The 13,439-nt window shown below is 45.0% G+C and overlaps 1 protein-coding gene across 5 annotated transcripts in view; it reads right to left on the bottom strand.

Moving 5' to 3' along the window:
* The window catches only part of PNPLA7 (patatin like domain 7, lysophospholipase), a 122,389-nt gene that overhangs the window by 83,866 nt on the left and 25,084 nt on the right, over positions 1 to 13,439 (bottom strand). For all 5 annotated transcript variants that reach the window (XM_082067692.1, XM_082067688.1, XM_082067689.1 and 2 more), the window contains exons 14-18: positions 12,469 to 12,569; positions 11,014 to 11,160; positions 7,146 to 7,223; positions 5,542 to 5,747; positions 205 to 336 (exon numbers count right to left, since the gene is read on the bottom strand). In XM_082067692.1, the coding sequence (XP_081923818.1) occupies positions 205 to 336; positions 5,542 to 5,747; positions 7,146 to 7,223; positions 11,014 to 11,160; positions 12,469 to 12,569 (664 nt within the window). The remainder of the gene's footprint in view (positions 1 to 204; positions 337 to 5,541; positions 5,748 to 7,145; positions 7,224 to 11,013; positions 11,161 to 12,468; positions 12,570 to 13,439) is intronic.

Raw genomic sequence — 13,439 nt, 5'->3', positions numbered from 1 at the left:
CATAGACTGAAGCAACATTGAAGGGTATTGCAGAAAGAAAATAATCTCAAAATAGGCCAACGGATAAACCTGATGGAATGGTTGATAAATTTAGTCCAACGAGTTTCTTATTCTATATATCACCAAGGAATACATATCGCCAGCTCCTTAACTTTGAAAACTTAAATACTCAAGAGACAACATACAATTTTGTCCACATCTCACCTGTAAACAGCTCGTCCGGCCTCAACCTCCATCCAATCCAGGGCAAAGTCGATTTGTCGAACAAAGGGGGACATTCTCTTCAGCACAGTGTGGGCCACACCGAGCACCACACTTGGCTGCTCCCGCATTATCCTAGAAGGGACCAAAACAAGAGTGTAATTCAAGTACTTCTCTAAAATATAACAGCAAAAGGTGCACACAGGCGCAACATCCCAACGTCGCTGTTGCCAATGCAGCTGGGCTGCTGTACAGACACTAATTCCAAAGATAGCACGTACCCCTATACACACTCCGCTACTGCCACAACCACAGGACATCAGTGATAATTTGACAAAGTAAAGGTTGCAGCCTTCCAAGTAGCCCAAATTAAACATAATTCAAAGTTGACGCTGTCCTAGTGGCGGTCAGGCCGTGCTGGCAGGATTAGTTAGTCCTGCTGTCCAGCCCAACTCCCTCTCTCAGTGAGGAGCGGGTGGCTGGGAGGGGCACGAGCTCCTGGTTCTGAGCCACCCAACGAGCTCCCTCCCCTTCATCCAGGTCTCTTTTGACTCAGGAAAACGTTCTTCTTGTCCAGAAGATTCTCCCTTCCTGCTGTTCTGCACCTCCCACACATGCACTCCCTGTTTCCCCCAGATTCTATATCAGGTCTGAACCTTATCACGGGTAAAGTCTGATGCTCTTTTAAGAGACCTGCTCAGTATTTCAAATGTTCCCTTTTCCCTGTTGCAAAGCCCACAAAGAACTGAAACATCTTCTAATAAAGCTTCTGATCTTCACGCTGAATCTTTTGAGCGATGCTTTAAAGTCTCGAGTAATAAAGACACCATATAATTCAATACTTTGCTCAAACTTTGAGAGTGTTCTGCCAGGGATAATTGCAAACTCAAGACTGACTGCAAGGCCTGAGGGAAATCACTCACAGACACCTGAGAACTGCTTGGGGATGTCTCATTTCTCATTCTTCTTAGACTAAAGATCACTGAATCATGTCACTTTGTGAGTAAGCACTCAAACTCTCACTGAAGCGCTGCTCCACAGGGGCCGACTGATCACACACATCTCTGGGTGCTGTACCTGTTAGGACTCCTCATCTTTTCTGTTCCTGCACAATCAAGAGCAATTGATGGCAAACTAGTAAAAAATAGTTCTTTCAGAAGAGGCAGCACAATGCAGAAAGAAGTAGGTGAGTGTACGCAGAGCCGGTACGTGACATGCACACAGACAGAGATGAGGGAGGTTCGTTAAAGCCACACGTGGGCAGAAAGAAGAGAAAATGGTAAACACTTGGTGTGTTTTCTGCTTCGATGATCCCTTCACAATGGAGATACCAGACTGCCATAAAACAATCTGCTCAGGAGACCCTGTGGGAGCTCTCGCTAATCACAAATTGTGTGAGCTTCGTATCTACTCTCACACCCTAAAAAAATGGGAAGGAGGAGAGAAGGCCATGGAAGGAGCACTGTGGGTCTTGTTCCTGAACTGAAACATGGTTCCTCGTGGACCATTGTAACCTGGAAGAAACCAGAGGAAGCCTGAGTAGAGATGTGCAATCCTACAATGGGATATCAAAAGCAAACTCACCAGGGGCTCTGTACTGCCTGGATGAAGCACGGAAACCTCCAAAACCTCCAATCTCTCCTTCATTAGTCCCGCAGCAAGAGACCCAGAGCTGACAGTGACTGTGGGGCAAGTGGGCACACAGGACACTGGGGAAGCTTTTGTGTTTATCACATATGACTGTTCTACTGTCCTTGAGCCTCAAATTACTTCTTTCTGCAATAATCGATTTCACAATTTCTTCAGCTAGAACCCCTGAATTTGCAACAGAAGAGGCACGTAGACGTGTATCCCTGTTCCATACTGAGCTCGTCACACTTGTTCCCCTGCACTCATATACGCTACGAGGTAAATTATACCGAGCACCAACTCTTACATTTAGCACTGATTAAAAGCCAGTCCGCAGAACAGGATTATGAAAAGCAGGACGGCTTTCCTCTCCTGCGCTGACATTTCCATGCCCCCATCCCCAACCCAAGATGCCTACAGACCCCCTTCATTTCGACAAGCTCTTATTGCACATGAAAATAGTATTACCTTATGGAAACTTTACCACACCAACCTAACTGGGAGCAAAGGACAAAGAGACAGGATAAACTAATAAAGACAACCCCTATCCCTCACCACACACAAACCCCTCAGCACTATCCCCCTTCTCAGCTGATCTACAAGTTAAATAAACCTCCAGAAAACTCCTGAATGGTTTAGCTCATTGTTTTTACTCTATTTTCTTACTTAGCCCTCAAGACCCCTCCCACACGGGCTGTCTGCTGTGATCAATAAAAACCATTGACTCCTTTTCCTCCCTCAAGTCATGTATCTCAATACTTAATGCATTCCAAATGTAAACTACCAACAGGCTGCTTTTATTTCCATCTGGAGCCCTCTGTTATTTCACTGAATGCCATACAGCTTCTATGTGAGTATTAACACAGAAGGTAAAAGCTCAGCCTTGTGCACAGGAAGAGAACAACAGATTTTTCTACATTATCAGTCAGGTTTCCTTCCTCTCATTTGGGCATTTCCATCTTTGCTCTTGTGCTTTGCACATACCTGGCACTGGGAAAATTAAAAGCCAAAGCTCTGTGCTACAGAAACGTGGCTTTGAAGGGACCCTCAGGATTCTTTATTAGAAAGCTCACCCAATATAGCGATGAAAGGGCTGAACTAGCATCCGTGAAATCCTGGGACTTTGGCAGATATTCTTGTGGATGTGGACGCAACTTGATATTCAGCTTGGCTGGCAACGCAAACTAAAAATCAAAGCATTCCTGCTAATCTGGCAAGCGCAGATGATTAAGACTCCAAACTGTGAAATTTCCCAAAGCAGAAAATGTGACTGAGTCCCCGGTACAGCAGAACCCGAACACATTCCCTCGAGAGCCTGGTGACAACTTGATTACACCGTTTGCCAGGAGCCACCAACAGCTGCAGCGTGGGCAGCGCACACCAAGCATCACCCAGGCAAACAGCAATACCGTTATGGTATAGACCATATAATTAGCCTGTACCATCCCTATACTTACCCTCTACATTTACAGAGAGTTATTTAGTTACATTAGCAACACGGAAAAGGCTCCTGCCCCAAAGTTTCAGGGAAAAGGATTTAATCTGTTGTCCAACATCCAACAGGTGATTCTAAACCCTAGGCTATGTCCACTACTGTGCTCTTTGCCTTAAGGGAACTATTGACCATGTTCTTTCTGCTTCACCTTCTCATTAATTATTGACAAAAAACCCACACAGGATGTTCCAGGGCAGCTGAAAGAAAAGAAGTAACATATTTTACAAGACTGGAAGAAAGGAATTTTGGAGAATAATGGAGATTTTAGTCAAATTTCTTCTGGTCAATAAGCAAGATAACAGCCAGGAAAAAAATAAATCCTGCGAGATGCTGAGTGAAGGGGAAAACCCAACGTGGTATGACTCTGAGCACAGAATCAGGCACAAAAAATGCACAGAATCAGGCACAAGAAGCCTTCTAATTTTACCAACAAGTTTTTCTTTCTCATAGAGTTCAAAGCGAAAATGAACAAACTCGAAGAAACCTCCCGCTTTTCAAAGACTTTCCACAATGACGCTTTTAAATATGGGAACAAAAGAAGTGATATAAAGCTTGGGTTTCAGGAGACATCGTGAAGACAGAATGCTGAAATATCACAGAGCTCATAAAATGCAATCCGCCTTCTAAAGGGGAAAAAGAAAGATCTGGAAAGGTCCCAAAAATGACAAAGAGGTGACACGGTGATGGGTTTGAGATCACTGTCTGGTAAGGGGAAGCCAAAAGGTGAGCTGGAATAGAGAAGAGACAACTCAGTTCTTGAGAGAGAACTCAGGAAAATGAGCTCAAACAATTGAGAGAGTTAAACCAGGATTGAATATCACCAAAAAAAAAAAAAAAAAACAAACCAACCAAAACACACACAACAAAGAGGAAAATGTGGAATCTGACTGGTTGGCTGAGACAACATAATGAAATTACAAGTCAGAAACAAGCAGGAAAACAATATTAGAAGAAAGAAGGGAAAAGCAGCTTAGAAGAAATAGATCCGATACTAAATGAAATGGCACAAGTGGGGAGCATTGATCAGCAATTAGGTCAGAGAGTCGACATCCACCACGCAGACCTGCACAATGAAGAGGAGAACAGCCCGTATGCTTCTACAGCACACAGCCCTGTGCCTGAGGTTCCACTTAAATTTGAGAAGAAACTTGTTCCCGGTGAGGGTGGCAGAGCCTGGCCCAGGCTGCCCAGGGGGGTTGTGGAGTCTCCTTCTGTGCAGACATTCCAACCCGCCTGGACACCTTCCTGTGTAACCTCATCTGGGTGTTCCTGCTCCATGGGGGGTTGGACTGGATGAGCTTTCCAGGTCCCTTCCAACCCCTGACACTCTGGGATCCTGTGATTCTGTGATCCCACACGGAACACAGGACTGACGGCACATTCAAGCAGAAGCTGAAAAGGAGTTTAGAAAATCCAAGAGAGGTACTTGGCACAAACAATGTGCGTGAATAATAGTCAGTCTTAACAGGATCGTGGAATACATCAAGAGCATTACTCATTCATGTTGAAGAACGAGGCTAACCACAGTTACATTGGGTTTTTAATTAAGAAACACCTATAGCCCCCTTCGAGCACTAAGTCACAAACTACTCGCCAGGTCAAGAGAGGAACCTGTCACAGGGACAGTGATCTTTGTGCTGTTCTGTTGGTGAGCACTGAAAACCTACAGCTACCCCAGGACCGATGGTTCACAGCACATGCAACAGCCTGGGCCACGTTTGGAAACAACTGGGGTGGCTCCCCAGCTAAAAGAGACAACGAATCCAAAAGAAAGGGCCTGGCAAAGAAGCTCTTAACCCAGCAAAGCACAGGCTCTGGCCAGACTTTCTTATTTGGATTATGAAGAATATTGAGTCTCAGGTCATAAATTACACCCCATCGGGTTAGGCACTCTATAAATCTGGAGCGAAGGACGCATCACCATTTAATATTAAAATGTTCCCTGCATTACATCTTGCTGGAGATAAAACCATCTGATAGAGGGGTCAGAGCTCATCTGGACACTTATAATGCCTGTATAAGCTATATATATATATGTGTGTATATATATATATATATATATATATATATATATATATATACGTGTGTGTGTGTATGAAGATGTACTGTAGCAGGACTATGCCACACACATATCCACCACTCCCCTTTGTTCAAAAGGGCCATAAAAAGTTAAAAAATAAATTAAAAAATCAATATGTTTTCATGGCAGAACTCACTCATAGAAATGGGACTTGGAAATTGAGAGGAAGCTGCAGTCTCGATTGGCCTTGATGGTGAAAATCAGCGGTTCCCCGGTCAGGACCGCGAGCTGCCCGACGAGCTCCCCGGGGTGGGTGACGAAGAGGCAGGTGTCCTCCTCTGAGTCTATTTTCCGCTGGTACACATGAAGCATCCCCGAGACCACAAAGCAAATATTAACATCCTGGAGAAAATGGAAAAAGAGCTCAATAAACCCCCCAAAGATTTTAAAAGCAATTATGGCAGTGACTGCACTATCATGACCAATCTGTTTTCCAGAAAGCTCCCTATAGTTTTTGAACAATTAGGTGATAAAACAAGGCATAACAGTGAATTATTAAAAGCAGGTTATGAATATTTAAAACTAAGGAGCCACAATATTGAAAAGCATGCTTCTCTTTGTGTGGTTATGAAAAATGAAGGCTGCATCTGTAAGATCGCAAGAAATTACAACAGAATTGTGATGGAGATAAGGGCGTAATCACAGCAGCATGAGGAGGGACATCGCAGTTCAGCAGAGAACAGCAGCACTGTAACTGGAGCTGCCCCTCATCCACTTTGCATAAGCTTGTCTATTTACACAGTATTATTACAAATGAATCTCATTATATCCTAACTACACTTTGCTATAAACAAATAACACTCTCTGCACAGAATTTCTTTCTAATCTCCAGCCTCAATTTCCCCTGGCAGAGTTGAAGCCCATGCCCCCTTGTCCTATTGCTGATGCCTGGGAGAAGAGCCCAATCCCCCCCTGGCTAGAACTGCCCTTCAGGTAGTTCTAGAGAGTGCTGAGCTCACCTCTAAGCCTCCTCTTCTCCAGACTAAACAAGCCCAGCTCCCTCAGCCTCTCCCCATAGGGCTTGTGTTCCAGTCCCTTCCCCAGTCTTGTTGCTCTTCTCTGGACCCGCTCCAGCACTTCAATCTCTTTCCTGAGCTGAGGGGCCCAGAACTGAACACAATACTCCAGCTGTGGCCTCCCCAATGCAGAGCACAGGGGAAGGATCACTGCCCTTGTCCTGCTGACCACACTGGTTTGGATACAGGACAGGATCCCGTTGGCCTTCTTGGCCACCTGGGCACACTGTTGGCTCATGTTGAGCTTCCTGTCCTTTAGCACCCCCAGGTCCCTTTCTGCCTGGCTGCTCTCCAGCCACTCTGTGCCCAGCTGGAGCGCTGCAGGGGGTTGTTGTGGCCAAAGTGCAGCACCCGGCACTTGGCCTTGTTGAACTTCATCCCACTGGAATCAGCCCATTTTTCCAGTCTATCCAGATCCCTCTGCAGAGCCCTCCTGCCTTCCAGCAGGTCGACACACCCTCCCAACTTGGTGTCAGCAGCAAATTTGCTGATTTCCATCCCTCTGCATGGAGTCACCATATTCCATCCCTCCCACGGAGGTACATAAGAGCTGAAATGGTGCATGTGCAGCAAGGTTGGGAGCTGGGATTGTTTCACCTCAATAAAAGGAGACTCAGGAGGGGCTGATGGGGAGGGTTTTTTTGTTTATCACCACCAAGGTGTACAAATACGCTACGGTGGGAGGAAAGGCTGAGCCAGACTCAGGTTGTCCCTGCTCGCTCACCTGGTCTCCTTGTCTGGACAGCACAGTCCCGGCCATCACCTGGTGCAGCGTCACTCTGCCGTTCAGCAGCGAAGGATCCTGGGGAAGGAAGAAAGAGTTGACATGTACAGTTTTCTTGTCTGTACACAGGTAAAGACGGAAGAATGTGAGGAATGTAAGGATTTTATATTAGTCAGTTTTGCCCCCAGACTCTTTTAAGGGTCTATAATGAAAAGACATCTATATCAGCTGCCCTGAAAATAATGAAATATGAAGCCATTTTCAAAGGAAGGTGAAACCAGAGGAGACTCTACATCACCGAGGAACTGGACAAGACAATCTAACGCTTGTTCTGTCAGAGCCCTTCCCGGCTCACATAGCTCAGCTCTGCTGTGCACGTGTAGCAGATTTTCACAGGCACTGCAGACCAAAAGCTTCCCCAAATAAATGAATTCTCGTGTGCATGCACATGTGGATTGCATGGGAGAGGGGGGGATCTTCCTCCCAACTGAAGAGCACACCGGAGGGAGGGTCTTTCCAAAAATCTGCCTCCGGTTTGGCCTTGACCCCAAACCCTTGCCCAGGCAAGCGGCTGAGCTGGTTTGGTGCCTCCTTTCGATTCCTTCCCAGCTCCTGAGCTGGTCACCACCATCACTGAGTGTGGAACACACAAAACCACCAGGCACGGACAGGATTTTCTTTCATCTCAAAGAACCACCCAGACCATTTGTTGCCCCACGTGCGGTCAGTCTCTCAAACCCCAACGCTTCAGGTCACCGTTGCTTCGGCAAAACTTTCACCTAAACGTGCAAGTCTTAAAGCTCAACGTTTTATTACCATCACCCAAATGGGCACATCTCTGCCAGGACCCTACTCGGCCCAGTACTTTGCCACGGAGGTAAAACCCCCAAAATCCAGAGAGCTGCGGGCACAGCAAGATACAATTCAGCACAACCTGCCCGTAGTCATTGAGCTTATTGCAGGAGGAAAACAACACAGCAGAGATGGAAACATTTTACCTCTGTAATTGTTATGCCAGGTTTTTCTCTTTTCATTTTCAATTGAAAAAAAAAAAACAGGGCTAGTGAAATAACGGGAATTATTCTTTACACTTACAGCTGATAAAAAGAACAGATTTTCATCAAAAATTTATTGAAACCGATCTGCTTCATGGGAACATATCCAATGCGGAGAACCTGACAAGCACCTGTCAAAATATTTCAGTTCAGCAATATCAACTCAACTAATTTCTATGTAATTTCTATGTTTTTTTCCGTATTTATACTTTAATGGTTGTATAGCATTACCTATAGTTAAAGACAAAGTTCTAACTAGGAAAGTATCGCACAGCAAGGGAATACGAGCTCCCTAATGAGCTCTACTTATCAATTGCTTTTTTTGGCTGCAGTAGCTCTAACAAAAATCATTGCAAAGATTTTTCTTTGTGTCTGAGACTACTGGAGTATTGGAATAGATCACAAAGCTGCAAAGGCCTCGTCGGAGATCTTCAAGAACAGCTCAGGCAAAACCTGCCAGAAATGACTTAGCGATATTTGATTCTGCCTTGGGCATGAAAAGAGCCAGAATGACATCCAAGCAGCCCTTGAAATCCTCATTTTCTGTGCTATTACCGCCCTGATAAAGCAACAAAAGAGTTGAGAAAGGAGATCACAGACAAGATCCATCCTGCCTGGTATCTTCTCTCTTGAACGGGCAAGACCAGCAAACCCCAGTTCAGCATTGGGTAGTTACAGGGTTGGAGCTAATTAACTTTGCTTGGCAAAGTCACCGACACAATAAAATCCATTTCCCAGCAAGTTTCTTTCTTTGTGTGACTATAATAGAGAATAAATCAGCAGAGGTTTATGATGCAGAAGTGAAAGCACAAACCACTTATAAACAATAAACAAAAGCAGTAATTAAGTGAGACAGACACATAATTATCTTGTCAAAGCAACTCAATTCCCTCACAACTCAGGCGGAAGATCCGCCCTGCAACACTGTTTAACTCTCATATCATAACTGCAGATAAAGCTGTGAACATGTAAAAGTTGTACGAGATTGAAAAACATTCATGACAGAGACTCAAGGAATTCAAGTTATTTAGAACAAAAGAAAATGAAAATAATTCTGAAGTCAGATACCTAAGGGTCATTTGAAATAATACTGCTTCTCTCCTATAGAAAATTATCCCCTCTTCTCTCTCTTACAGCCTCATGGAAAACTCTTGAAACAACCAAAACATCACCACCTGTCATCAAAACATCTTGATTTTATTCACACTGATTGGCTGCTCTGAAAAATGACACCTTAAAATGCCCCTGGCCAGCTAAGAAATAAGAGACCTGAGCTAATATTTTAAGAGAAGAGCATCCAGAATTCATTTTCTTCCTTGATATAAGTAGTATTGAACACAGTTTAACACAATGAGATTTTCCTTCCATCGCCTATAGAAGAATCAACTTCTGCTATCCTGCATAGAAAAAACTAACAGCAACCTTTAAAAGAGATTTGTAGCGTTTGGCGACATTCCATCAAATTCCTATTCACTTGTGAAAAGCTGAGTTGCCCCAATAAAGTTTCACAACCCTACCTTATTTCACTGTTATTTAGATATTCAAGTTAAAAACACTGCCTATTAGATGCTGCATTTTAAGAATAGGGTCAAAGTTCACTGGAACAGTAATCTGTTTGCATGTTACTTCATGAGAATTTAATTCTAGATTATTTTTTAAGTGCTGTAATCAGTAATTTAGTGATCTTGGAATTTTTGCTCATGATTCCACTGGTCTAAAATAGAAAACCATCAGCTGTATATTGGATATAAACTGTTGTCACAAGCGGCACCTGAGGCCTGTCCTGTCAAGGACAGAAGGCTTAACACAGCAGAACAAAGTACTTAGCCTGACTTTACTCCATCTGTAACAAGAATTTCTTCTAAAATAGTCTAATAACCTTCCACGAGGATATAAACGCCTGAAAATAATGAAAATTAAGGTAAGAAGACCGCGAAGTCTCCTGCAGACCATCAGCCAGCCCGAGGCCTCTCGCTCACATCAGCCCCAATGCAGAGCTTCTGCCTCCAGCTTCACTTCTGAAAGGTCACCACCGAGTTTGGAAGTTGCAAGGGGAATAATGTGCAAGGCAGCAGGGTATGTTAAAACCCAAAAGTAAAATCTTTTGACATTCTGCTCAGCGTTGCTTGGTGAGGCCTCGTACAGCGGAGGGGCCTGCAGGGCCAGGCCGCAGAGGCAACCACGCGCTCTAATAAACTGGGACGTCTGTGACTCGGCTGGACAGATGTACAATTTTCTCGAATTGTCCGATTAGCTGTGTTAACAGATGCACCTCCACAATGAAACGCAGCTGGAGCCACAGAAACCACGAAAACAAACCTTTCCATTGAGAAGCGAGGGCTGAGCGCGGTGATGACTGCGAGGGCACCGAGTGTTTCGCTCGGGCACAGGCCCTCAGCTGGGAAATGCACCCACAACGGCCAAAAGCAGAGATCCAGCCCCAAAAACATCAAAACAAGGCACTCGCATGCGATGCCAACAGGATTAATACATTCGGCAACCACCTGAACGCCTTTATGTAGCTTCTTCACACAGTATGTGAGAGTATGAAATTACACAGTGGCAGAAATTCCATGTTTACATCTCACATGGATAAATCTGTACACAGTGAGAAAAGATTCCTGCAGTGCATTTCAGTCTTTTCCAATGGCAGAATAATTCTGATTTATTCAGTCCTGCTAATAACTTCAACAGACTAGAGAATAAAACATTCAGCTAGCATACAGTGTACTAGGGAGGCAATTTACTTTTTAGTGCCTGGTGGAATGAGATTAAAAGCAAAAATAAAGCCATTTTTTCCTGCAATAACTTACATCAAGTTTCATCAAGGTTGAGAAGTCTTTCTTTGCTGCTTCAACGATGGCATCAATATGTTTGTTATTACAGGAATCTTGCGCAGCGCTGTAATAGACAACTGCTGAAGGAGTTTCTGTCACCGTCACCGTCTTCTTCAGTATTGACTGCAAAGAGCAGATACACAAGTATTGGTTTAGATGCTATAATTGGCACCCACCCAGAAAAACTTGCCGTATCATATGTTCTCTACCCACAACTGGTGGCCTGATAAAGAAAAAAGCTGGGTTTCCAAAAAAGCAACAGCTTGCTAACTTCATTATCCATGTATTTTTCTGCAAGGTTTGACACTCCAGTCAAACAAGGTTACTCATCACAGCCCGCAAAAAGGAAGAATAAGAGACTTTTCGCAAACTGGGCAGCTCCCAGCTTGAAGGAACTAAAACTTGATCAACACCATATACAAAGATGGAAGAAAAGAGAAAATGTCCGTGAAGGTCACACCAAGACACAGTTTCTCTTCAGATTTTGGTTTGCGGTTTTACAATTCAAGAGCGGTTTTGTGCTCTTCACTTCCAGGTTAGTCTTTGTAAAACGCAGGTCACAGAAAGAAAACAGATTCATAAATCATGGTTGAAAACCTACAGGAAGTTCACAGGTTTTTAATTCCTTGCTGCAAAGTAGTTCTCACAAATAAAGCGTGGTCTGACAATCAGAGAATCAGAGAATCATTTTGGTTAGAAGAGACCCTCAGGATCATTAAGTCCTACCATAACCTAACTGTAGCACTAAACCATGTCACTGAGAACCTCATCTAAATGCCTTTTAAACCCCTCCAGGGATGGTGACTCCAGCACTGCCCTGGGCAGCCTGTTCCAATGCCCCACAGCCCTTTGGGGAAGAAATTGTTCCCCACATCCAACCTCAACCTCCCCTGGCGCAACTTGAGGCCGTTTCCTCTGCTCCCAGCACTTGTTCCTGGGGAGCAGAGCCCGACCCCCCCTGGCTCCAAGCTCCTTTCAGGCAGTTCAGAGATCAGAAGGTCTCCCCTCAGCTCCTGTTCTACAGCTGAACCCCCCAGGTCCCTCAGCCGCTCCCATCACACTTGTGCTCCAGCCCCTCACCAGCTCCGTTCCCTCCTCTGCACTCTCTCCAGTACTTCAAATCCACCTTTCCAAATAATCCTTTTCATGACTCAGACGTAATATCCCCAAAACCAAGCAGCTGCAGCGGTGCTTCGCCACTACTTGCCAAGAGAACCTTCACAGAGTTTCTAGATCTTCACTCAAACACCTAAAGAGTCACACTAGTGAAACAACAAACACACCATTCCAAAAGCACCAAACACCAGAGTTTGTAGAGAGATGAACACACACATGGGCACGTATCTGGAGTAAGGAAGAAAATGTTTCTGTTACTCAAGGAACACGATGGGTAAGGAAGCACAAGGCAAGAAGCATGCTGGCCAGACCCACCTTGCCCGTGGCAGGGCTGCTGACAACCTCCTCGGTGCTGAAGTGCACCCTGGCTCGCTCGTACGCCATGTCCATGTCTGACTTGGCACCGCTGGAACTAGCTGCAAGCAACAGAAAAGGTTTTTTAAGCACCTCCTTTATTCCAGTGTCTCAGCAATAGCCGATAATACACAAAGTCCAGCAACTTTCTTTGTTTTTGAAGCCGAGGATAAAACAGAATGTGTCATCCTCAAATTCTTATTTATTCCCTTTTGACCAGGAATATCTGATGGGTACTTTAAAGCTTCTCACGTATGCAATATGTCCCAAAATTCCCACATCCACTCTGGTTCAGGGTACAACAATCATTTTGGGGCAGACAAAACACAGTCACTCTGACCTGAGGATTATCAGGAAGAGGCAAATCCATCAAACAGATTTTCCTCATAGTTTGCAAGAAATTATTGCTATTAACCTTTTCTCCACCAAACCAACTTTTTTTGTACCCAAGGTGGGAGGAGTGGGTGACACTGGAAGCTGTGCTGCCATCAGAGACCTGGACAGGCTGGAGAGTTGGGCAGGGAAAAAGATGTAATGAAATATAACAAGGGTAAGTGTAGAGTCTTGAATCTGGGCAGGAACAACCCCAGGTTGAAGTGTAAGTTGGGGAATGACCTATTAGAGAGCAGCATAGGGGAAAGGGACCTGGGGGTCCTGGGGACAGCAGGGTGACCATGAGCCAGCACTGGGCCCTTGTGGGCAGGAAGGCCAATGGTACCTGGGGTGGGTTAGAAGGGGGTGCTCAGTAGGTCAGAGAGGTTCTCCTGCCCCTCTGCTCTGCCCTGGGGAGACCACACCTGGAATATTGTGTCCAGTTGTGGCCCCTCAGTTCCAGCAGGACAGGGAACTGCTGCAGAGAGTCCAGCGCAGCCACCAAGATGCTGAAGGGAGTGGAGTATCTCCCGTGTGAGGAAAGGCTGAGGGAGCTGGGG

Source organism: Streptopelia decaocto (assembly GCF_964273445.1).
Source record: "Streptopelia decaocto genome assembly, chromosome: 17".
Classification (NCBI taxonomy): Eukaryota; Metazoa; Chordata; class Aves; order Columbiformes; family Columbidae; genus Streptopelia; species Streptopelia decaocto.
The sequence above is the reverse complement of the archived record's forward strand: the minus strand, read 5'-3'. Positions and strand labels throughout refer to the sequence as shown.